At 39.4% G+C, this 27,085-nt stretch overlaps 1 protein-coding gene across 1 annotated transcript in view; it reads right to left on the reverse strand.

Moving 5' to 3' along the window:
* The window catches only part of GSK3B (glycogen synthase kinase 3 beta), a 158,425-nt gene that overhangs the window by 78,518 nt on the left and 52,822 nt on the right, over positions 1-27,085 (reverse strand). Inside the window, exon 3 of the mRNA XM_031056706.1 lies at positions 15,641-15,834. Coding sequence (XP_030912566.1) covers positions 15,641-15,834 — 194 coding nt within the window. The remainder of the gene's footprint in view (positions 1-15,640; positions 15,835-27,085) is intronic.

Genomic DNA, 27,085 nt, shown 5'->3' on the forward strand with positions numbered 1-27,085 from the left:
AACAGCACATTCTTCCCAGAGCTGCAGCATAATTTCATCAGTTGACCTTTGCTAGATACAAACAACGTATCATACACTTGGAAAGGGAAAGCCAGCTATGTCAAAGTACAAATTTACTATAAGCTGTTGAAGAATTAGTGTTCCAAGTTTGATAAAACAGGTTATCAGACTTTGTGCTTGAGGGTTTTTTCCTTAGTCAGCATTAGCGCTTTTCAAACATTGTCCCATTTTTCAAGAAACCATTTCCTTCAGCAAAAGAGTGTCAGAGCACTAAAATGAAAAGATTAGGAAATCTTCACATTCACTTCTAGTCTAAATTGCCCCAAAAGAAAAGGTACAGAGAAAAGCAAGTTTTAGTACCTATTTGCATAACAAGGTGTGTTTTTTAATGACATATTTAAAAGCAGAGACACAGCACTATTATTAGATTCACAACTTAGTCACACTGAAAAGGAATAGAGATCTCCAAAAAAAGAAAGGTGCAGAAAGAAATTATTTCATATGCCAGGTGAACACCATGAATTTTAAATGGCACACTTTCAGCAAATTTCAAAAGGCTACACTACCACCTCATGGGTTTCCAGTTTCAGAGTTTCTCAAGCACCAGATCCAGCTGGACAAATTCAGAGCAGGGGCAACCTAATTACCATGAAGCCCAGTCCTCCTTCCCCCAGTATGAGCAAAAATCATAGAATCACAGAATAGTTTGGGTCAGCAGGGATCTTTTGAGATCCCCTAGATCCAACCTCTCTGCCATGGGCAGGGAAATCTCCCATTACCACGTTGCCCAGAGCCCCATCCCACCCAGCCTTGGACATTTCCAGGAATAAGGCATCCAGTTTCTCTGGGCAGCCTGTTCAAGTATCTAACCACTTGCACAATGAAGAATTTCTTTTTAACATCTAATCTAAACCTAACCTCTTCCAGTTTAAATCCATTCCCCCTTGTCCTATCATACATGCCCTTGTAAAAAGTCCCTCTCCAGATCTTATAACCTCCTTCAGGTTCTGGTAAGCTGCCCTAGGATCTCCCTGGAGCCTTCTCCAGGCTGAACAGCCCCAACTCTCTCAGCCTGTTTACATAGGAGAGCTGCTCCATGTAGCTTTGTGAGCATCCTGACTTCCACCTTGCTTCCAGAATAAAATGAGAACTTGTACATAACCCTGTAGCAAGTAAATGGAAAGGAACCGCTGAAAACAAGAGACTGAGGGAACAAAGATGACTTGGTCAGACCAATCATCTTGGCATGACCTCATCCAAAGGTTTGTCAACAGCCACCACCAGATGCTTCCAAGGAAATTCCTAGTCATCTGAAACCCTAAAACCTGAAGACATGGACATTTAACTTCTCTTTACTGAAACTCTGTTTCCAAAAATGCAATTGTAGAAGAAGATAAGAGGCTCAATGCAAGTCAATCACAAATTACGTCAGAAATTGTTTCCTACACCACCTACCACCTTTTCAATGGACTATGCATTCTTCTGTATTTAACACATAGTGCTAGAGAGCATTCTCATAAGCTAATTCATTAAAACATCCGCTGCTAATAATAATGCAAGTGGCAAAACCTTCACTGACCTTGCCAAATATTTCCCACTACAAGATCTTATTTTCATGGCTTAAGATCTCCCATTACACACATCATGCAAAACAGACATGCTGTGGAGATGACCAGGAGTAGAGTAATGATCCTACCCCTCTACTCAGTTTCACTAAGGCCACGCTGGAGTGCTGTGTCCAGTTCTGGGCTCCTCAGTCCAAGAGAGACGTGGAGCTCCAGGAGTGGGTTTAGCAGAGGGCAACAAAAATGATGAAGGTACTGGAGCATCTCGCTTATGAGTAATGGCTGAGGGGTCTGTGCCTGTTCAGCCTCGAGAAGAGACAACTAAGAGGGGACCTCACCAGTGTAAGTACCTGAAGGGAGGGTATCAAAAGGATGGAGCCAGGCTTTTCCTGGTGGTACAAACCACAAGACAAGAGACAATGAGTAGAAACTGATGCATAGGAAATTCCACCTGAATATGAGGGAAGAACTTCTTTACTGTGCTGTTAACCATGCACTGAAACAGGCTGCCCAGAGAGGTTGTGGAATCTCCCTAACTGGAGATAGTCAAGAATCATTTGGAAGCAATCCTATGCCATCTGGACTGGAATGACACTGCTTGAGCAGGGATACTGGAACAGATGACCCATTGTGGCCCCTTACAACCTTGCCCATTTTGTGATTCTGTGAATTAATTTCCTTGCCCCATGCCTAACCAGTGAAAATATTTTTCCCATTTTGTTGAAATCAAACTTTCTACAAAGGGTGCTGAGAACCTTTTGCATTCAAAATCCCAACAGTACGAAATAATGAAGATTACTGTCTGCTGAGGATGTGATACTGCCTGCCTTGCTTATGTAAGCAAGACAGTATCACTCCCTACACATTCTGCACACAAGCTTAGGTTAAAACAAGAGTCACTGCATCTTGTGCTCACTGTCTACTTACATTCAGGAAAACTCAAATGAATTTTAAAGGCGAATCAGTCAAAACTTTCTACATCGTTTAATTGCACAGCTGAATTCAGAAAGGTCTCAGACACATGTATTTCTCTTGGAAAGTTCATTATCTACTCAAGAAGTCAGTTACAGCATTATCACCCACAAGCAGATCTATGCAGACAAGCCAGTAGGACAGCATGCCACAGCTCAGTGCTCCACCAGGAAGGGACTTTCTACTACCACCTGCACACAGCATTGTGCTTTTGGACTGTGTACAGGCTGTTCCCACTAGAAAGGAGGATTCTTTCCAAGAGATATTCATCAGTTTAAATCCAAACAAGAGTCCTTGCACTGTTTATCCTTCTTGCTAATTGATGGCCTTCATGCTGCCACAGAAATTGTTCAATGAATACACTGACTCTGTTATGCCTCCAACACTCCAGGCAACCCTCAACATGCCCTAGTTTTTCCTATGTCTCATACTACTTTCTTGTCCTACTAGATCTGTTAGCCCTGCATGAAAGCAGATAACCTTTATGCCTGTTATGCAGTTACAGAAACAGAGTCATTGCCTACCAGGAAATCCAGCATACTATCTGCAAACCATGTCCTTTCTTGCCCTTATGTTGACTTAATTAAAAAAGGAAAAAAAAAAGAAAGATAGCACCAAGTTCTTGAGTATTTGCTGTGGCTCTTCAAATGTTGACTCCAATCAACCTGTTGTGGTTTCCTGCACACTGGGAAAGAACATTTCCATTCTGTATGTTCTCATACTCCTACTTTTGCAGATATCTAAATGACAAGCAGATAGGGTTAATAAATCAAGTGTAATCAAGGAACCCCAGGTCTCACAGACAGGCAATTCTAGTACAGGTTACTGTGATACACTACCAGAAGAATCTGACCTAGAAAGAATCTAAAACTACTTTCTAAAAAACTACACAGCTTCTAATACCATTGCTTCAACTAAAGATTATTATCTGTTGTTCTAAGCTGTTACCACCTTCTAATTTTATAATTCAGAATTGCTCTCTTTTTATAAAGTATGTTCAGCAGGGCACTACCAAGTAATGAAGTATTATCCTTATTTTTAGGAATTCTTCAGAAAGAGAAAGCTATGTTCACCTTAGTTCTCCTGCTCTACATCCTGTTACGCCTGCCAGACTTCATCTGAAATGTGCTTACAAAGTTGCTCAGCATCAGAAAACAAAGCAAGTCCATCCACGTAAGATACTGAACTGAATCTTCCTAATGTTCTCTAACCCATGCACTACATTTGGGAGTTGCAAACTGCTATGTCCTCATTTCCACACCTGCACACTTACTACTAATTCCCATGGTAGTCAGCAACACATCTTTTTAAAGGTTCCTCTATTATTTAACAGCAAACCTGAATTTTCCACTAAAGTGCCCACAGGCAATGTCAACATCCACTACAAAGTTTTACTCTAAAAAGGAAAAAAATAGAATAAAGTTAAAAACCCTCTCCTGTCCACTTGCAGCAAGAGCAGTGCAACCAGTGGACAGCTCAGCAAGTAGTACTCATTTCTCACTGCAACACCCATATAAATTGCAATGTCCCCCTTCAGGGACTAAGCAGCCTGCAACAAATTACTTCATTTACAATCAATCAACATGCCAACACTCTTAAACTCATCTGGTATAAATGAGATGCCTGTGTTCAAGCCCAAAAAACTTGCTACAACCTCCATGACTCAATGTGCCTGCTGAGATTAAAGGAAGGTGAATGCAAAAGGGCCTGCCAACTCAGCCTGATAAGCAGATCCTTGGACAAATCTTTAAATGAAGGAAAAAAGAAGATGAATCTTTAAAAGACATCAAGTTATAGATTCTGTCTTTATCATCTGATAAAGCTTAGGAGGGAAAACAAGGAGCTTTTTGTGACAGGGTGATTTTTGAAATGAAAAAACCCCTGAAATTAGATCCAGCTGTTGTTTTCCACATGCATTGTTATGCTTCAGTGATTCAGACTGGATGTTTGTATTTTGACTAGTTAGCTCAGGACCTAAGTAGTCTAATCACCATGGCTGGGGCTTTCAAAGGAACGGCACAAATGAAGATGTGAAATGAGCACCTTTGTTGGGCCTGTAACAATTAGGCCTGGCTTCAAATCTTAGAAGAACTAGAGAATATAGATGTCTGTAGTCTGCTTATTTGCATCATGACACATATAAGAGCGTCCATTACTCATCTCAGTTCACTGTACTAAGCACTGCACAAACAAAAACCCACCCTGAAGAAAGCAGACTGCCTTCTCCTTAGTTAAAAGTCTGTAACATGTATTTAAAAATATGATAAACATCACGCCTCACATTTCACCTTGAGGAAGAGTGAGTCCCTTCTTTGCTCCTGGCCAAAAAAACATTACAAATGCTCAACGACCACTTCCTTGACATCACTCACTGTATTTTTAAAGAAGCATCAACACCATGCCAAAGCATCATGGACTGTAATTTGAATATTCCTTAATAGAATAAGTTTCTCATTGCCTTTCCAGAAACATTTCTCATTTTGGGTTATTACATGATACAACTCTTACAAAATCACTCCAATAAAAATCAGATTCATTTTTATTTCCTGTGGTAGATCATACAGGTGAGTCTAGGTCACCCAACAAAACCTCAGTCTACATTGTCCTTCAAATTTAATCTTCCAGTGTTCCAAATGGACCACATTTCACTGCATAATGCAGACAGAAAATGTGATGGAAAAAACAAAGTGGAACAAAAAGCTTAAACAAGTTTTCCTCAATAGCATGCAAAGTAAAGTAGTAGAAAAGTAATTATTTGTATTGTGTAGGCTGAAAATAATTCTGTTGGTCACAAACATCTCACCTTCTCAGTCATCAGGGACCAGGAAGTATCCAAGTCACATGAAAAAAAGGGCAGCATTGCTAATTTTAGAATATGCCCAACAGTCTGAACTGTCTGTGTACTTTAGATGCTTGAAAAAACATTCAGAAGAGCTTCCTTTTATTATTTTCCCATGTCTTGGTACTACTTTTCCAAGAAGCAATGGGCGGTGCAAATATTGCCTTTAGCAGCAAAGAAAACAATTACCCATTATCCATGGCTCTCCAAGTTCCGAACACTTCTCAGAAGGAACATGCCATTTGGTTACAAAGAGTCGCGTCTACTCAAGAAAACAAGTGGAAAACAAAAATTATTCCCATTTTCACATTTACTTAAACCTTCCTCATTTTGTTTGCTGACTTTGAGTTGATCCTCTTCAAGGAAGGGACATAAAAAATACCTCAATTACAGCTCAATTAAAAGGTTTTAAACAAAGCCAAAAGGGTTGAACTACAGCACAGTGCCGGAGGGGACGCCACAGCTGTCTTGTTGACACAAAAATGAGAAGATCTGCCCCTCTTCTTTGCTTCAGGAAGACTCCTCTGAGCAGCAGGTGGATCTCTTCTGTCCCTTCTATGACTAGCATTTTATAGGTTATCCCTTCTTTCCCCTCAAGCTTAATAGCTGCCACAGCAGGATATTTGAATAACAAATACTGAGTTCAAAAAGGACACAGAGTTTGCCACTGCCTGATTTATCAGCCATGCATTTTAAAGACAAAAAAACCCCAGTGCTCCCTGGCAAAAACTGAAGATAAATTATTTAACGATATATTCCAATCATGCTCCAAGACTGGAACGTTGCACCAAAAATAATTTAACCAAGTAAGAATTTAATAAGCAAGTGAGAGCCACAGGTAGGTAATGATGCTAGATATAAAGACTATTTAAGCTAAATCTTCCGTAGCCAGGCAATCTCATGCTGTGGGATTTCCAAATAATGGTACAACCAAGAGCCTTTAAGTATCTGCACGCACCAAACATCCAAGTAGTCTCAAAAGCCCCATTTTTATCCCATCGAGTTAATCTTCTATTTATACTCTACACCATACTCTTTTCCCTAACTAGGAGACAGGTGTGGAAGGTTCCTCCCAGGACACCATTTCCATCCAAAACCTGCACTCATGCCCAAGCTCTCAAGAGCATTAGATGAGCCTGCTCTCTGCCTGATCATCTCAGCATCTACTTCAAGAAGAAAAAAGATAAAACTAGCTTAGAATTTATATACAGCCTCATACACAGCCGACCACTAGATCACTGAGCTTCAGAAGGACTTCAGGAATTTTACTGTGACTTTTTAATTGATGAAGTTCAGGCTCCATTCACAAAACAACGACTGCCCTCGATTCTCCACTTGAACTGGCTGCACACTTAGAAAGTCTACTCCACTGCCACACTAAGACTGTCAGCCATTGAATAATTTGTTTTTAGATAAGAATGAGAAAACTCTTACCACTCCACCAGCCTATAATCTGTCACTCTCAGAAATGCAAAGATATAGTCTCCAATATACTCTCCTAGAGTATATCGGAGACTATATACTCTAGGGGAGTATATAGGAGACTATATAGTGATCCTGAAAGGCTACCAAAGATCTCTCCGTAAGACACTACAAAATGAAGAACATTAAAATCAATTTTTACCTTTGTTACACAGATCTACAAATCCATGCCATAATCAAGGCTCCCTCTAATTAGCAGGTGTGACCCAGATGTAAAACTGATTTATAAATATAAAATGGAGAAGTTATTTCTATTGCATGCAGGGTGTTACTGTTTTTCTATCCCAGTCCTTCTCAGGCACTTAGAGGCAGCAATGTTAAAACGTCAAAGGAAAGGAAATTATCTTTCAAAATGGAACTTAATTTGACCACAATCAGGAATTCTGCAATGTCCAAGTACACTCTCACAGTTATAATGTGCTGACAGCATGTGGCTGAGTTACATCTATTCATGTGCTTTAAACTATGCATTTCCCTACCTTGATGGGTTTGGAATTCTTTTAAACTGCACTCTCCACTCTGAAGGTCATTATTTCAGAATAGCCTCCATTTAACCTGTGTCTCTCAAAACAACGTCTAGTTAATTTAGGAATGTATATATACAGAATATATACTTCATACACTATATATAAATATATATAGTTTATGTAAACCAGACATATGAACTCACTTCCTTTAGAAGACCTGAGAGACAACAGGAAGTAAACTAAAGTATTATTGGAGCAGCTCTATGAGTTATCTGGACTAGTAGGACAACAGACTTTTCATAAATGTATCTTCCGATTCTTTTTGTTGGTCAGTAAATTCACAAAGTACAGACAGATTTAATTTTAGTCTCAAGTTATACACTAGAAGTGAGCAAGAGGAGAGAAAACTGACAAAACAGGTATCTTGTTTTAAAGTTCCATCTTGGTCCTAGTTTAGGGAGTACCACAGAAAAACTCATGGAAATAGAAAGGCTCAGAATCCAAAATAAATGCCCCACCTAAACTGTGGTATGGATCTATAAGAGGCCGCATGCAAACACCCACGGGGTAGGAGCAGAAAAGCCCTCAAGAGCTCTTTTGACTCCTCCCTTTTCAAAGAACACATTCTTAGGGCCTATTTCCCTACTAACATGTTGGTTTCCATATGGCAACATGTGGAAACACATGTCTAAACATGCTCAAAGCCGCGTCTGTAGATGAAGAGTTTTTCCTCCTCTATCCTAAGCCAACTGTGGCTGGATGACACTGCATTCCCTGGACATTCATTATCAGTCCTGACTTCCCTGCTAAAAAGCAGAAAACTGAAATCAATGCTCACAGTACAAACTCCGTGTCATCTCATGGGCCAAACTGAAGACCTATTTTGCACTAACAGCTATTATGCATCCAGTTCAGCTGTCAGATTTGAAAGCATCTGCAGGAGTAGCCATAACTACAAATAATTCTATTGTACAGACTTTAAAATAATACAAAGTTAGAAATATGATTCTTAGAGTTCTTAGATGTTCTAGGCCACTGAAGTATTTCTAGGGAGGTTACAGCTGATACAATGAACAGTGCACTGCTTTCTTCAAAGACTGTGAAAAGCAAGAGTAAACAGATTTTTTATCCATTAGGAAAGTCTGAGAAAATTGGAAAATGGAATGAAATTGTTGTGAGCGAAAATTCAGATCTCTACCCAGCCTTTTTGGTTGCTGTGAACAGACAGGCACTGCAACTTCAATTACAGCTAAATGATAGAATTGGCTCCTCCAGTAAGCTTCCAGGAGACAGCCAGATCAAGTACTGCTGTAAGAAAAGCTATTATCTCGGTAAATGTCTCTGATAATCTGGATAAATTAAGTTGGGCCAGAGCTACAAATCTGGCCTCTATACAAGAGTTAAAGCATAGATTAGAAAAAACCTCTCTGAAAGCAAACACAGCCCTCCAGCTGTTTAGAAGATAGAAAAACAACCTGAACACATGCCCAGGCATCTCCCATTCTGGCAATCTTATCTGATAGCCTCAGTCTTAAAGAGGGACTGTATTCCCTTAGACGAGGACAGCTAGAAGTAAAAGGCAGTTTTGATCAGGCTCAATTATCTATCTACTGCTGGTTTAACAAATGTTCACAATATTTGCTGAAGTCACTGAAAAATATTTTCAGCCTTCCATCCCCACTTGTGATACAAACACAAAAGATCTGTCTTCTGACTAATGAGATGTATTGTTTTGGGTGCTCTTTCTAGCTATTTAACAATAAAATTAAGGCACCCTTAAGAGAGTAACACCTCCATGACAATCTTATGAACAGTGATTCACTATTCCTCAGATCTTCAAAGCAGCTATGATGTGCAAGCCCTCAAAGACTTAAAAAGAAAGGTGCTTAAATGTTACTAATTCTCATCACCATGTTTTTCCTTTGTGACTTTTTATCCCATGGGTGCTTCCAACTCAACTGAGATACAGTAAATAAAAAGGCATTCTTCTAAGAGAAGGCCTTAGAGATTAATGTTTGAATATTCAATGATCCTTAGATGGAGATATGAGATGAGAGAATACATCTTAACTCACACAGAGATGAAATTAAAAAAGGAAGTTCAGTCTTTAGTTTGGAGGAAACCTGTGCAGATAACAAGAGGTCACAGTGAAAGATAATCATGAATACATCAGAGTAAATCCAACCTCTACACTGTATTCAAAACTTTAAACACTGACTTAGATGAAGATAGCATTCATTCTGAACCTCTGTGATGACTTTCAGTTCCCTTCTAGAAAGGAGTGAAGTAGGAGGGGAAAAAGGAAGATCCGGAGTGACCTTATTGTTCTCTATAACCACTACAAAAAGGAGTTTGTCGTAAAGTGGGGCTGGTCTCTGCTCTCAGGCAACCAGCAAACAGAATGAGAGGACACAGTCTCAAGCTGAACTAGGGGAGGTTTAGGCTGGACATCAGGAGAAATTTCTTCAAAGAATGGTTATTAAAGTTTGGAATGGACTACCGAGGGAAATGGTGGAGTCACCATCCCTGGAGGTGTTCACGAAACAACTGGATGTGGCCCTTAGTGCCATGGTCTAGGTGACAAGGTGGTGATCAGTACAAGGTTGGACTCAATCTTGGAGGTCTTTTCTGTGACTCCAATATCCACCCGTGTGCTTGAAAGAAAGGGTCCACAACTCAGGCACATACAAAGGAAGACAAGGAGACAAGGCTTCCATAAGATATCCAGCAGTAACAATGGCTTCTCTTCAACTGTGCCTTTAATAGTCTCATGACAAAGCTGTGGTACATAGAAATAGAAGTCTGGAAGATGGACCTGCTAAAACATTAAAAAGCAAGATGAGGCACACATCCTGTCTGAACCCAGCTAAGGGAAACAAGACTGCACAGAAGAGACAGTGATATCACTTCCCTTAAAGCTTTACAATTGGGTTTCCCAACATATATCAAGAAGATGGGTGTCAAATTCCTGTCTGCTTGTCAGTAGATAGACATGACTATCCACAGCCCAAGCTTACAGACTGCAAAACAAAACTTGTTTTAACTCTTCTTTCAGTCACATTACCCAAGTAACTTGAGTACATCTCTCCTCAAAACAGCTCAGGTACACCAGAAGTGGCCTCAATAGACTGAAGCCCCCTGAAATGGAGCCTTTTTTCCCAGTATAATGCTACTATATGTTGTATCTTTATTGGCCATTGATAATCACGAGCTAAGAAACAAGCTGGGGGGAAGTCAGAAAAAATTGAACTAATTCAACCCAATTTGAAGTCATATTCTCACAGTGGTCTGTTAACCACTGAGATTCTGAGAGCAAAAGAGGCAAACCATTAATCAACAGGTTCACTTTTGCACATGCATATTTACAGAATTATACCTTTAACCATGAGCAGAGACACAAAACCTATTAAGAAAAAAACTGAGTCAGCTCTAGATTTCTGAATGCTTTAAACAGAAAAGTCTCTTGAAAAGTTAGCAGAACTTAAAAACCTAAACACCTAGTCATTTTTCAATTGAAAGTCTTCCTTGTGGTTTTACATTTTTCATGGGAGCTGCTATGATCAAAGTTGCTGTAAATAAGGTAACACAAACAGCGGATATGGGCTACTTTGAAAAGGATCTTTTTATACTTAGCAGCTTGATATATCTGAGGCAGGAACTGAAGGAAAGCTGTTGCTTTCAGAAGCATTTCAAACAGCTCACAAAAGTACACACACCAGCAGAGAAAGAAAGAAACCAGAACCTCAACACAAACTTATTTTTCCATCCTGCTGCTTTATTGGGCTTTAAGGCTCAAATTAACACTAAGACTTTACATATTAAAAAGCAAAAAAAAAAAAAAACCAACCCCCCCAAAATCCCCAAACCAAAAAACCAAAACAAAGAAACAATAAACATGCAAATACAACAACTATTCCTTCTGTAACTAGAAACAGGAAAGATCACTGCCTACTATTGAGTGGCCTCAGCTTTAGCAATGCAGTGCTTCACATTTATGGACCATTAGGGCCCTAGTTTGACATCCTCTCACACTCCAGAAGATCTGCCTATTTAAATAATTCAGGCAACTAAGGCAAGGGCACACACGGTTGGATGGCTAAACCATCCAAAAGGCAGTCCCTGAATGATTTGACAGACTGGATGGCATGAATGGTTCCCATTACAGAATTTGGCTTTCTCTTGCTGCACACTTTATGTCTCTGTGAGTCATTAACAAGAAATGTGATGCCCAGTCTAGACTGTTTGAAAAGGTGCAGGAGGAGTACAAACTCTCTTCATCATTTAGATTTCAACAGCCCAGTGCTAAAAGCACAAACATCAAGTATGCAATTCAGATGCAAGAAATTTAACTGCTTATTCTCAGTCAGCTGTGAAATACTTCTAGCAATTCACACATTCATTTCATTAGGATTTCTTAGAAACCTTAATGGAATGGCAGAAATAACAAAAAATAACTATTTATGCTAACATGCCTCTTTGCTTATTATTGGTTTTTGCACTGTGAGACAGCAACATGACAGACTCTTAATCTGAAGAATATTCCAATGAAAATGCTAACAAAAGCAGCGCAAGAATTTTTATGCTACCAGTATTTTCTTTTCAAGCATCACAATTAGGCTGTGTCACTTGAGGGCCTGCACAGACACATAAATGAAAATAATTGAAAATACTATGAACCTTTTAACTGCACCTATTGATGCTCTGCATAAGAACCTATTATTACACATTTGTGGAATAGAAGCAGAAACACAGTGAAAGCCAGGTCATTGTCTTTTGGAAATTTTGCCATTTGAAAGCACTTTGGCCCCAAAGTTTGTGAACAGCTGCCTTACACTGTTTTTCAAAGAGAAACATCCCTCTCACACCTGTTAAAATTTTAACTGAAAAAAAAAATCCAAAACCCACCACCCCAAAAAGATAACTTTCCATAAGAGTTGGTTAATTTAATTAAATAAATTAAATTGTTTCACAGATTAATGACAAACAGCACATAGCTTGTGAACTACTGATTCAAGTATCGGGTAATTGCCCAAAATTACATTACTTAATTCCTCACACTTGTTATGGAGAACTATCTTACTGAAGGCAGAACTACAAACTGAAATTAAGCATAAATCTCTAGGTGGTATTTTATTTATTCCCTTCAGGGACTTACCACTTATTCCTACCAATACTACTGCTGTACATTACACTGAACTCTAGACACACACACTCTAAAATTCAGAGCAATTCGGAGACCCTGTTAGAAACACGGTCATGCAGGAACTGCAATGTCAAATGGAAGAACCACTGAACTGCAACAAGGGAGTAGAAAGAAGGAGGAGCATTGCAAACTATCTTTACCATTATAGAAACTTTAAGATTCAATTCTTCAGCACTGATTTAACACCCAACTTCCTTCTGGTCTGGACCAATGTAGGGAGGCTGACTTGTCATAGAAGTGGAAAAGGAAAAAAGAAAAATAGGCAACCTGCCTCTGGTAATTCCAGCTTTCAAGCAAGCTTCAAACCTGGACAAAAGCATCTCAGCTTCCTGACAGAGATCTAAAATTGGCAACTGAGGCACATATTCCGGGATGGTCTTCTACATTCACAAAATGCAGCAAGAGCCTAGAGGTTACATTCTCCTGGGACTTTCTGAAGTTTCTGAACCATGCCCTTTCATTTCAAGACTATCTGCTGGCTCTTCTCAAAGCACTTTTTGAAGAAATCATGACTAAAGAATTATACTGCAAGTACCAAGGGAAATATATCACAATAGACAAGCACAGGGATAAGCAGGCACCAGCCAGAAGCATACAGCTGAAAATTTTGTTCATGATTCAAATTTCAGGAAGCAACTTCCATACATAACTTTCCTCTTGTTGCTTGTTCACCACTGGGATCAGTGCAGACTGGTATTTCGGAAGTGCCCCCTCCTCTCTTCCCTCCCTTGTTTGATTCATTATCAAAGTGATAATGAATCAAACAAGCTGCCTGCAGTAAGGTTGGCTCTTTCCCCTCAATCATTGCTGAAGTGAGAGTATGCATTAATGAGAGGGGAGTGGCAGATTTTAGGGAACTCCAATGACCAGGCCTTGGATCTGGACTCGGGCAGCCAAGCAGGGATGGCAACAGCCCAGCTGAACTGCACCCACAGCTCAGCTCTCTGAACACATGGGATGGTCTGCTCCTACACTGCACTCCAACCATTCAGCCAAGAGACTTTCCAAGTTCCCTCTTAACTCGTAGATTATGTGGTCCAGTATTTACTACCTAGATCCGGCATTCCCAAAGAGTAGCACACCCTGAAGAAATTGTATGCTCCTCTTAAAATAACATATATCTGTCTAGCTTCCAAATGTGTCCAGGTAGAGGCTGCCATCCAGCCTGCAAGAGTTTACACCTCCTGCCAACATAACATACACTTCTAGATCAGAATGTGAAAAAATGAGAGGACTGAACTGACAAATGATGGGAAAAACTAGGAAGCTTAGACCAAAGGTAGATGATGCTGTGTAGTTGGGACAAAAGTTTGGGATAAGAATATGAAAAAATGCATAACTTGCACTTGCAGATGTGACCCATACAAATTATGAAGTTTAAAAAACTTTTTTAAAATTAATGTTATCTATGTGCAAATCTATACATGGACTTAAGCATTAATTACACCTCATTTAGGGATATTAAAGCCTCCAGGTATTGGATGTTCTCAGCTTGTATTATCAAATGTAGACAATTAATTTAGAGTCCAAACTGGAAACACCCTACTTAGCTTTTCAGTTTAGCTGTTTTGCTTTAACAAAGGGCTAATATTCAGGAGACAATTTTTTCTATCAATTAAAGAAACACTCAAAAAAAAGATATATAGTTAGATAACAAAATGTCACTAAACCAACTACCAAAACAAAACACAATCAAAGACCAACATTTTACTCTAGATGCCCAAGAGAGATTAATTAAAAAAAAAAAAAGTAAGATGTCACAAGCTATTAATATCTGATGGTCAGGAACTAAAATGCTTGGCCAAGTTTTCATTTTGACACACCACAAAACCCCAGAGTTACAAGACTAAAGAAATCAAGGATTCTTGTCAAAAGCACTAGCTGACATCAACCAAGCATGACAGGGTAAAAGAAATATCCTGACCTTCCCCCTTAAACCTATGCAATGGGAAAAGAGCAAAAAACTCCTTTTAAGTACTAGGTTTAGGATTTGCTTTTCCTTTTCTGTTCTACCTCTTCTTTATTCTCCTAAAAAAAGGCACTCTTACATCATATTGCATGCTTCCCAAGTACTAATTACCTTCAACCCATAATACACTCCAGAAATAACTCAGATGTAAGAACTATGTAAGAAATTTACAAGTCTTCCTTAACTGGAAGTAAACAATTCTGCATTACATTAATTTAAATGCATCTTTCCCATTTCCCTTTGAAACACTTCAAAACAATGTTTTTTCCACCAAAAAAGGACACAAATTGTAAGTATTACCAGCGAAACTAGCTGTATATGAGGTCTTGCTGTGAAAACAAGATATGTTAAAACCAGTACCTCTGCTATCATGTACTGCTTGCACAAGCTGATCTGCAGGCCCCCTGACTATAAAGGAAAGAGGTCAAGTACATTAAGTACCAAGCTGTGGACTAACAGAAGTATTGAGGTGGCTTATGGGTCTTAACTTTTATTTGGTTTAAAAATCACTAGATAAAAAGATTTCTCTTTGGAAGGCTACCAGTTTAGAATAAAGGATCACTAGTCTATTAAAACCACCAGAACATGTTAATAAATGAACATGTTTAAAAATCAGATCACAAAAAAAAAAAAGTGATCTTCAGCCCAAACTGCCCTGGGCTCAGTATTTATTATCTTCTTGCTTGGCCTCTATAATTTCTGATTTACTCAAATATAGCTTTTAACTTTATAGGTGCAGCAACTAAAAACAAAGCCTAAAGGCTCCTCTTCCTTCCAGCAGTTTAATTACTAATGATTGGAGAAGAGGTTATGCTAGAAAAAAGTAACCTTAAGACAAGTTTTCCCCTGTTTCCACAGCTCACTGTCTGAGAAATCTGACCTGCAACCTGGAAACAGCACATCAAATCGGGATTTTTAGTTCCCCAACTTGCACTAATACAAATAATCATAGTGACTCACCGATTTTCAAGTTAAACTATTGCTTTATCACAATCCATCTGTTTAATTTTCAGTCCCAACATTTTTAGGTGTATTTATGTCCTCCAATGAAAATAAATTAAGAAAATCAAAAACACTGCCATCAAAGACATGGAAAAGGAGATAACATTCATGAAAATACTATGAACTTAGGCATAGGCTCACCTTAAATCTTTTATCCTGCAGGACTTTCTTAATGGCCACAAGCTCTCCTGAATCACAGAGTTTGGCTTGATACACAACACCAAAAGATCCATTTCCAATCACCTTGGTGTCTGTGTAGCTGACTTCTTGTGGTCGGTCTGGACCTTGTCCAGGAGTTGCCACTACTGTAGTCACCTTGCTGCCATCTTTGTCTCCTGCAAAGCAAAAGATACATAAATAATCAAAATGCACGCATAAACAAGATGACCAACAAGACTAAAACAGAAGAGGGTGAGACAATGGTTTAGATCAGCGTATGTACTTTAATATTATAGAGAAAAACAGAAAACCCATGACAAAATGCAAAGAAGACACCGAGCATGTTCTTTACTAATATATATTAAGTGGTGACAGTTTGTCATTTAGATTACTGCAAAAAAATTGCTCTCCAGAAGCAAAAAATTGAGCAATAAAATGTAATGCACAAAGCAGCCAAGTACTTATCATTACATCTGATTATCAAGTAAGTGATATTAAACACACTGTTGTTTGAATTAGCAAAATGAAGCATTTTCCCATATTTTTTCTATAATTGAAGAAATCAAACTGCCAGTATGAGCTCAGATCAGCACTCTGATCTTTACAGGTATTTATCTGGCAACAAAAACCAGGAGCACTTTAGTTTTGTTACAAATCCACCCACATGTAAAGCTTCAGCTTTACAGCTTAGGAAGCATAACCTTTGTCAAACCTCGCTATGTGCACCTGAAGTGAAACCTAGGCTGCATCAGATGGCACAGTCTTGTTCCTCCCTTCTTCTGTGTCTGGACTTCCTTGCAAAGAAGGGAGGGACCTGCAGGGGCAGGGGAAGAAGGATGCCAATGGCAGGCACTTAGCTGGTATCTCAACATGAACCAGAGCATAGCCAGGGACAGTGCTCAGGATCCAATGCACAGTGGAAGCTGCACAGGTGAATGAATGTGCTGTGGCACAGATGCAGCAGCTGTGGGGCTCCAGCCACTTTCCATCAAAAGACCCAAGCCACGATCACCTATCTTAGCCCCACTGTTACTACCATCAGGGCTTCGCCCTGTTCAAAGTCTGATTTTGTTCATAATAGGAGCAAAGCTTTAGGCACTTTACAAGCACAATCTGGGCATTTCTTGCCATTCAGTTGCAATAAAGAGCCCTTCACGCTTGGGTTAAAAAACCAAACAGGACTGCAAGAAAAACCAGAACCTGCTGTTCCATAGCAGTCAGCACAATTCTACAGAAACTGTTCTCAAGAAATGCCCATCACACCTGCTTATTAACAAACCTCCTCTCTATGACTTCCTCCAGGAATTCTCTTCACTTCTCATGTGTTCAGAAAAATCTTTCCAACAGATAGCTTGATCAATAGCTTTAGTGTATTTTAGGCAAAACGCTCTGTGTTCTGTTCTAAAAGGGCATGAGGGAAAAATGGCACAGTTCATTCTCTTTCCCCCCACTGCCTGTTTCAAATATGAGTGCTGTTGCAAAGAAAGTCATTATGATGAAGTTATTTCTCTTTGGGGAGCCTCTCCCCTCACTGCTAAAAACTACTCAGGTACAGCACCTAAAACCAGGCTTTGCAAAGGAAGCTTATCTCAGCTCTACGCAGCATGCTGGTGACTTCTTGTGTCCGACTTACAACACACTTGTTTGTACAGCCTAGCACAATGTTTGCAGCTTGTGCAATACTGCAACCTCATGATCAGCTTGTGTACCAAACTCTCCCCTGTGGAGCTGCTGCCTGGCCAATCCTCATCCACTCTCCACTTACACACCTGATTGCTCTTATCAAAGCCTAATATTCTGCATTTTGTCCTGACTGAACTGCATCCAAGGTTACTGAGCTCTCTTGCCAGCTTGTCAAATCCTTCAATCACAGTCACTATCCAGAGATTCATTTCCCAATGCTACACGAAATTTACCTAAGAAATTGGTGAAAACGGGTGAATCCTATGAGACTGCCTAAAAGCCCTTCAAAAACCCATGAAATATATCATCCTTTTTTTTTTCTTGGACCTCCTGTTATGCTCTAACAAAATAATCAGATCATTTTATATGCCTTTCATGGGATTTCCCGTAGTCCATTGTTCTCCTAGATTTCTCATGAGAAAATTAGTTTGCAAACTTCAGAGTCAAGATATCCACATCTACTACTACTTCTTCTCCACCTCTAAGATTCAGAAGAAAAGCAGGTGGCTTGAGACACAATTTCCTCCTGGAAAATCCACATTAACTACTATTCATCTCCTGTGTTGCCTCTTAGGTTCTTACCAATTGTTTCCTTTTAAGATTACAACTACTTCATGAAACAAATTAACAAATCAAATATAAATAAAGTACATTAGTGCTAAAGGTGCCAACTACTTGCCAAGTAACACAGAGTTGGTATAGCCCTTCCCCATAATAGTCACAAGAAGTTGAGATGCGGATTTATAGATTTGGAGAGAAAATGGGGTAGCGGGGAGAAAGGAACACTAGACAGATTAATGTCTTCTTACAGGGAGAGAGAGAGAAGCATAAATAGAAGCATACTAGCTGTGTGGAAAAGGAAAATTCATTCTCCTCTTTGATAACTGTAAGAAATAAAAGGAAGGAAGCCACAAATACAAAGAAATCCTTTTTTTTTTTTTGGTAAACAAGTTGAAAGTGTAACTCTCATAGCAGCAATGCATTTTATTTGGCCAACTATTCTATGATTATAATTCTAACTTACCAAATATACAAATGAGTTATATCTGCTTTACTACAGCAATCTTCATCAAATAAAAGATAATCCCCTACCTGCTCAATTTTGAGGGGCATCTTTTTTTTCTTTTTGGCAGGGTTCACTAGACCAGAGTATTGAGATTGTTAATGAGTTTTTTTCTCCATTTTTCCAAAAATCAAGACTAATGAACTCTTAGAAATAAAAATAATTGCCCCTGGCAACACTGGTTGAGATTTGAAGTACTTGATATCAAGAGATCTGCTCTAAGGACTTTCTTCAGAGCTGCAACTCTCTCAGAGGCCTCCTTGTCCACAAAAACAAGCCCTGAATTTCAGGCCACGTCAAGTGTTTCATCCCAATGTGCAGCACACAAGCTGCAGCCACCCTGCCAACTTTTCCAGAGCTCAAATGAAAAAACCAGTCAGCTTTAGACACTTTCCTTTAACTCCACGGGGACACAGCTCCTACCTAAAGTTGCTGAAATCATCAGTGCTTAGAAGTGTATGCGCTGACACTTTAAACATTACACCAAGAATTACTTTGTTTCTTTACCAGAATTTGCAGAGCATTAAGCCTCGTAGAGCTTTCTCCCAGCTTCCTGCTTTCAGGAAACAACAGGTTTGCCAACCATCCACAAAAAACACCGTAAGAACTCCAATCTTTTCAAAGTTAAGCCTGTTACAGTTTCAGTTATATTCTATTTCAGTATTGTTGTACCTGAGGGACTATAGGGTAAAATTCACCTTTCACAGCTTTGATCTCCAAGAATAAAACATCTCACTGCTGCTCAAAGTATACAAATAATGTGTTTGTATGGCAGCAGCATCCAGAGGCCCCAAGCCTGTTTTGCCACTCCTTGCCACTACATAGATACAGGTACTGCTCACAAGATCATACACAGCTCAGTATGGTTATCTCAGTTCTAATTGTCTGGACAGCAAGCACTGACTTGCCACCCAAACAGCACACGAAGGAGTTCACTAAACAGCTTTCAGAAATGCTGGGTTTAGCCTCAGCATGATGGAAAATAGCAGAGAGGAAACAGCCCTGCCCAGCAATCTTCAGTACATCCAAACAGATTCCCTAACAGCATTATACCACAGCAAGTCTAAAAGAGAAGCCTAGACAGTTCTTATCTCACTCCCTTCACCTCTCATTTTGTTTAGGACTGTCAGACTGAGCGACCCCAGCGGACAGGCAGGCACCGCCAAACACTGAATACTCTCCACACCTTTGACTGTAAGGTCTACAACAGAACTAGGACATTAAATGGAAAAACTAAAGGAGGAAGAAAGGATTAAATAGCAAAATACTGAAGAGCTCTTATAGCACAGCTCACATGAAAAGCATCACTAGCGCATGTCCAGAGGCTGCTGTTTTCTAGGGCCAACAGCAATATGACCTTGCTTTACTGTAACCAAAAAGAAAATTCATGTGACCACAAAATCATCATCTATGCCAACCACCTTTATAACAGCCAGGGTGGAAGCAAAAGGATAAATAAATAGTTATCACATTATAATACACTTGCATTTGGTCTTTCATGGAAACCCTTAAAGCATTTCCTCACACAGTACTGATGTTTAGCATCCATGATGTTGTATTTGGGTTTGGGTTTTTTGATTAAGAGCTTTTTCCACAATTCTGATGTGAAATTGAAAAAAAAAATCCAGACATTTCAACTTCCAAGTGTTCTGATTAATCTAGCTCACTTTCTACCTTTAGTACATGATGACCACATGGACAAATCACAACCATTACATAAAAGCACTGTTGAAAGCAGAGAATACTCATCAGCTTGTGGGAAGAAATGAGCATACTCCACTTAGAAGACCGCAGACCATCAGTGCAAGCTACAACCCTATTTTTGCATCTCAAAAAAAAAAAAAAAAAGAAAAAAAAGAAAACCTATGGTGGTATGTGTTTTTGTTTTTACTCACGTGAGACTGGGAATCCTGCTACTGGGCAAGCATTTTGTCACATATACACCCCACCAGCTGCAGATTCCTACTGCTAAGCTCAAAGGTGACCACCTGTAAGTGTACTACATGTGTACTTTTGGCCTGTGCCAAATGAGGTGTCATTCAATAAAATTCACTTTGGTCCTCAGGGACCATGAAAGGCATCCTTTGCTATTGATCATCCACACACACCTTCTACTGAATGGGCCTGGAGAAAGTCCAAAATTATGTCTGCCCTACATCCCTTCAGCTGTTTAGTGTCTGACTGAGCAGTAAAACCACACTTTAATGCAGAGATCTAAGAGTGCTTTTTTAGCTCTCAACTCTATATGTGGGTGCCCCCTTCCTCCTTTTCAATGTGTTTTACAGTTGAAGAAACAATGTATTAGTACAATGATTACAGCAGCTTTACTTCTACTTCAAATGCAACCTTGATCCTTTGCACTGCCTACAAACTCCACCTTTTCCTCTCTTTTGACTTTGCTTGTTTCCTCTCGCTTCCCTCCTCCTCCTGCTGCATTCCTCCTCACCAGCATGCTCACAGGCTTTTCCATTAGATATTACCTAGGCTGTTTTAAAGTCCTAAAAGAAAACTTTACAGAGATACAACACACTCCGTACAATGTCTGAGGTCACATAACTGTGTTCATTTAAATATCTTCACTTATTTGTTTCAAATCTCTGTGTCACCTCCCTACTAAGACATCGCTCAGTATTAAGTCACTTGACTATTTCTCCCCTTCATAAGGTTTAGCTGCACTGCTTCATCTTAATTTGCTCAATGCTCAGTAGAGTCAGGAGTCACTTCCACAGAAATCTGACACGGCTGGATCCAGCTCCTGCTGATGGGATTAGGTTACAACCAGTAGCTGACACAACTACCTAGAAAGAAATGAGCAACCAGAGGGGGAGGGAAGTTTATCAGAACTGCAGTAGCTCTTCTCAGTTGTGGATAACTGGACAGTCAAAAGATCTGACTACTTCATGAAAAAAATGTTTTAAGAAAAAACTTTTCTTTAGCTATCTGCTAGAATCTGGTGCTCATCATCACATAAGGCTATGGAATAAAACACCTGACTTCTCAGATAATTGTTCATGGCATGTGAAGGAAGAAGGAGGTCAGCAACTGCTCTGAAAGTCTTTAACGTGGCCAGTGTATGCTTGAGGAAACACAGTGTCAGTAGCAGAAATCACTACTAATTTTCTTTTTCTAATTAATTTTTCCTACTACATTTTTTAAAAAGTCAGTTTCATGAAGAGCTAATTATTATGAGTCAGTGCAGGGGAGAAAGTACTAAAATGGTATTTATGAACTGTTTTACTAGACAACTTCCTTTCCTCATCAGTGAACTGCATGAATGTTACCTAGTAGGACACAAGATAAAAAACCTAGAACCATACAGAATCACAGGATGGTTTGAAGGGACCTTAAAGCTCATACAGTTCCAACCCCTGCAAGCATCAGCAGAGAATCTGCATTTGAGCCAGCTATTCCAAGTCCCATCCAGGCTGGCCTTGGACACTTTCAGGGACAGGGCACCCACAGCTTCTCCAGGCAACCTGTTCTAGTGTCTCACCACACTCACAGGAAAGAATTTCTATGTATAATCTCAAGTTTTCAGTTTGAATCCATTACCCCTTGCCCTATCACAATAAGCCCTCATAAAAAGTCCCTTTCCAGCTTTCTTGTAATGAACATTCATAGACCAAATCAGAAAAACTTAGGGAATCAAAGAAAGGAGTCTTACAAAACACAGTGTCATTTGATTTCTCAATTTACACCGAACAAAAGGAGTCCTTGGAATTCCAAAAATAGTTCAGGTCAAGCATTGAATAAAAACCTGTAAGTGTGCCAATCATTGCCCAGATAAGGCAGATGCATTCACTGAATATTTATATACCCACACACTTGTTTTAGCACAGAAAATGTCACTTGACTTCCTGACTGTAACTGAATACTGCAATAAAAGAGTGGCCATTAGACATTACTTAAGATCAGAAGAATCTCATGATTTGTACCCAAGGATTTTGGAAGAGGCAACTAAGAAGTCATTTTTGAAAGGAATCAGAACACTCAGAGAACTTCTAAGATGTATGGGATAATTCATGCAATCCTGTTATTTTGACAACAATTTTGGCTTAAGTACCACATCGGTTACGTTAATACTGAATAAAGAAGCAGTAAGGTACTTCACAGAGACCCAGTTGTTGGATTCCATATTGTTAGAGACTACAGGTTCATTTAGAATGAAAAAAAAGATAAAAATAGTGACGACAAGCACTGCGACTTCTGTAGGGTTTCTAAGTTGTGATGTGATGGCGAGTTAATGAAGAAACACATATACAGAAAGAAAAATTATTATTAATCAAATGATAATACACTAGCCCATAACTGCAACATAAAATATAATAGGAGGTGCCACCAGCATTAATTTTTTGCCCTCACACTTACTGTTTCTATCAACAACCTGCAAGAAAAGTCATGAAGTACTAAGACACAAGATTTAGAGTTATGCACAGGGTAGAGATCTGTGAAAAAGCAGCTGACTTTCCTTAGTAACCCAGGAGCAAATTAGGCAGAGGGATCCAGAACCCAAGATCATAGGCCATGCAGCCAAGTCAAATAAAGTCATCCAAAGAGTGGAGTCATCAACTCTGACTTGCAGGACATCCCAACACAGAAAGAAGCACACACTGTTACTGAGACCTAAAGTAATCCTAAAGCAATCCTTAGATGTATAAGCAGAAGTATATCAGACAGACCAAAAAAAAAACTCTTTGCTATTTCACACTCATTGAACAGCTACTGGAATAGCATGCTCAATCCTGATAGCTGAAATTCAGCAGTGATGATTGAAAACACTAGAGATTCTCAAAGAAGCCTCAGACATCATAAGGTCAGCAAAAATACATTACTTTGAGTGAGACTTAAGAGTGCAAACAATTTAAGTCAAAGAGAAAGCTGGAGGATTATCTCTAAAAGGAAGAAGGAACAGACACTTCAGAGAGAGCTCTGATATGCAGGTGGAGGACATATTGCAAATAATGACTAGAAACAGAAAGTGCAAGAGTTTGGGACAAAACTGTAGGTGGATAAAATTTCAAAAAAATAATTTCCTTACTAAAAGCTCTGAAAGACAGGGTTATTTTTGCAACACAGATTTTTATTTTAGACTACAATTTTTTTTTTAAACAAAAAATACTGCTGAACTGCAACTACTAGGCTTGAAATAAGAAAGCATGCACAGGATTAACATGATGTCTCTTAGGGCCTTAAGAAGGTCACAAAAGCTCAATGCCCACAGAAATAATTTCTTTCAACTCAGCACTAATGCAATGGTGTCACAACTAAATATTAAATATGCCGCTTTCTACAACAGTCAAAATCTAAAATCTGCATTCAGTTTAAACAAAAACACAATAAATTGATAAATAATGAAAACGTGAAGACTGGAAGGCCATTCTTTGGCTTTACTGCTAATGATCAAATGATAGGCACAGTTAATTATGTGTCAATTCACTTCAGCTCAATCCCAAAACAAATAATCAGGAAAAATTTCAGCAACAACTGCCAGTCAAAGATCACCAAATGAAAAGGTTTCTAAAACAGCCTGAAATCAAAGTTGCCATCACCTCTAGCTGGACACAGAGGAAGGAAGTAAAAGCAAAATTGTTCATTCCACTTGTACCAAGTAACAATGCTTTTTACATGCAAATCATTTGAAAAAGCAATTTTTTTTTAAAAAACAATTTACCTTGCAGAAGGCCAAACCTGTAACTTCAAAACACCGTAGCTCTACATTTTGCTCAACAGTTTCTAAAATGGCAAATTCAAAGCACTACAGGTTAAGTTTATGCAGGAAAGAACTGAAAAATTGATCAAAAAGTAAACAGAATACCAATGACTGACTTCTGTCTAGTGAAATAAACTATCCTATCACTACAATATAAAAAGTAAACAGTTTAGAAAGGTGATATAACGTTATTATAAAAATGAAACTGTGTAGCTCAACTGACCTATTTTTGAGGTCATTGTGTCACTAAAAACAGAAAAAGAAACTAAATGTACTTCCAGCAGACTGTGACAAGTAATGGAATGACTCATATGCTTATATTTGATGTAATAAACACATAAAATTACATCAAGATGAGTAGCTGGAACAGCATCTGCATTTACTGCATCCCAGTTCAGACATTCAAAATGCCATTGGGGCTTTAACTCTTTCTTTAGAGGTAATCATAGACTTCTGGAGGGGGCATGCAATTCACTCCCTTTGAAAGCTTAATGATAAAGATTGCAAACAAATATTTAAAGAATAAGCAGGGCAGCGAGCAGGTTCCAGAACATTCACATGATAAGCTTGTTAAAATGTCCACTGAAAGGTCACCTGAAGTTCTCAGGCACTGACTTTCTACAGGTTTTTATATCTTAACCACAGAAGTCAAAGTGAGCACAGCATGGTATTGGCCACGCAGTTGTGCTTCTCTACTCCAGCATAAACTTGACTGTGAACAGTTTAAAAAGCAGAACAAAATCACAAGAGGAAAAAGGATGGGAAGAGCCCTGTTGATCTAGCCCAGATGCCTATCACACTGGCCATCAGATGACCTCCCTGGATCCAACTGTGGCAGATGGGATTCCAACAATCAGCTGCTTACATCGGCCACCACGAAATCCCAGCAAGTTAACACCCCACTGATTTATAAACCAAACAGCTGAATCCAGAAGGGATGTTTACTTGCAGTGCATGGAAAAAAACTTCATTTTGCTATAAGCTGTCCCTCCTACCAATGTGTAAGGTGGTGCCCACACCTTTCTGAGGCACATTTAAGGTCTGTGCTGCCCATCTATAACACAGAGCTTGCTTCAAGTACTCTTTCAGTTATGGCAAACATAGACCAAAACCATACATTTCTAAAGAGAGCAGCAGTTAACACTCAGGTGGGGAAAAATTCTGCACAATTACCTTAGGGACTACCATAAAAAGAAAATTTCTTTTCTGTGACTAAACAAAATATCCACAAGAATGCTTACACTTATATTTCTGCTTTGGAAAAAACACAGAAACATACAATTAAGGTAATCTAAACACTGGCTGCCAGTGGGGTTTCATAAGCAGTCTCATGCTTGTTAACAAGTTATTTTTAGTAGGCACTCTTTCTGTTCTCCTCTCTCTCCACCCACATGCAGAAGAACCCACCCCACAAAAGCTATTTAGCTATATAAATCAAATTTAAACTTAGATAAGGTGATTCCACAGATTAGGAAGCAAGTACCAAAGTGATCATAATAGATTTTGTTCTTATGATCTTAGATCGGGTCATTTCAGTCCCAAAAAGCTTACAGGTTAAATGCAGCACAAGAGACAAGAACAGAGATAGGGAATGAACAGAAACAGTATGACACCATTTTAGCATAAGACTGCAGCCTCAGTAGTATTCTCTTTTGCTTTTCAGCTCTGAGTTAATTGCTAGCTGAGAAATTCACCCCATACAGTACTAGGATTTCTTATTTGAAGTTTCCTTTAGTTATTCTTTCCTCTTACATCATCAGGAACATGATTTAGCAAATATTTGCCAAAGACAGCTATGGCAGTTCAGCTGACACGGAGTACCTTATAAACCCCTGTAACTGAGCCCTGACACGCAGAACCCCAAGTTACAAACATATCGTGTTTATCCACTTGTTAGTGCCATTCAACAGCTGACCCTGAACGAGTCTGTCGGTGTCTTCCAGCAGGGCTGAGGGGTGAATCCATTGTTAGGCTACTGACACACCTACTTCAACATCACTGTCACAGACTCCAGAACTCCCACCCCTCGAAAAATACCAAATAATAAACAGCTCATCTGGGGAATTCCCAGGTGGTCTACAAGCTTCAAAATATCTGGTATGACCTGCAAACCTCTCACTAAAGTAGTTTCTTGCAAACTGCTTAAGTAGGGAGGCTGTGTACTTGCTGCAGACCTCCCTAACTGCATTTGTTTGAGTTTTTTAATCCAGTTAAATGCACATGTCACCAAGACAAGCACATCTCTGATCCCTGAGAACAGACATCACCACTGTTTTTTCTATCTTTGCATCCACCAAGAGGCTTCAAATGTGTAAGAATGTACCATTAAGCAAAACCCACAGAAAGCCACCTGCAGTAGCTGCAAGTTGCCAAGACCCTCTCTACCACACACTTGCACAAATTAAGAACATCTTAATACATCTTAAAGGGAGTCTCTATTCTCCTGCTGGAGGTTTAAATAAAATGTCTTTCAGGTGTGTTAATTACAGCAGTGCTTAAGTATGCTCCTGCCCCCACTGGGAGGGATGGCCAAAAAGGAAATAGGCTAAAGGAAGAAGAAAATAAAGCAAAGGTAAGGAACAGGAAAAATACAGGTGAAAAAAATCCAAAATGTTCCAACCCCCCAGAATGCTAGCATTGAAAAGTGCAGAGAAGCAGAAGCAAGAGCAGAGAATCCAGGAGAGAATTTGGAGCACGACTGTAAGGATATTAACACTGAACTGAGAGAACCCACAAGTGAGTCCTCCAGGGGTGTGAAACACTTGCTGTCACCACTTCTGCAGGCACCCAGGCCAGCAGAGCCTCGGGGTAGTTCTCTGTGGCCTCTGCAAGCCTTGCCAGACTGTGGAGAAAGAAGCAGGGCACAAAGCAAGCAGTTCCTCATCTGCTGGAGTCTCCCTGGCAGGTGCCTTCTGCCACACTGTGAAGCCAATCCTTATCACAAAGGTGCACTCTTAAACCTTGAAATTTT

This window comes from Geospiza fortis, unplaced genomic scaffold (assembly GCF_000277835.1).
Source record: "Geospiza fortis unplaced genomic scaffold, GeoFor_1.0 scaffold1, whole genome shotgun sequence".
Taxonomy (NCBI): domain Eukaryota; kingdom Metazoa; phylum Chordata; class Aves; order Passeriformes; family Thraupidae; genus Geospiza; species Geospiza fortis.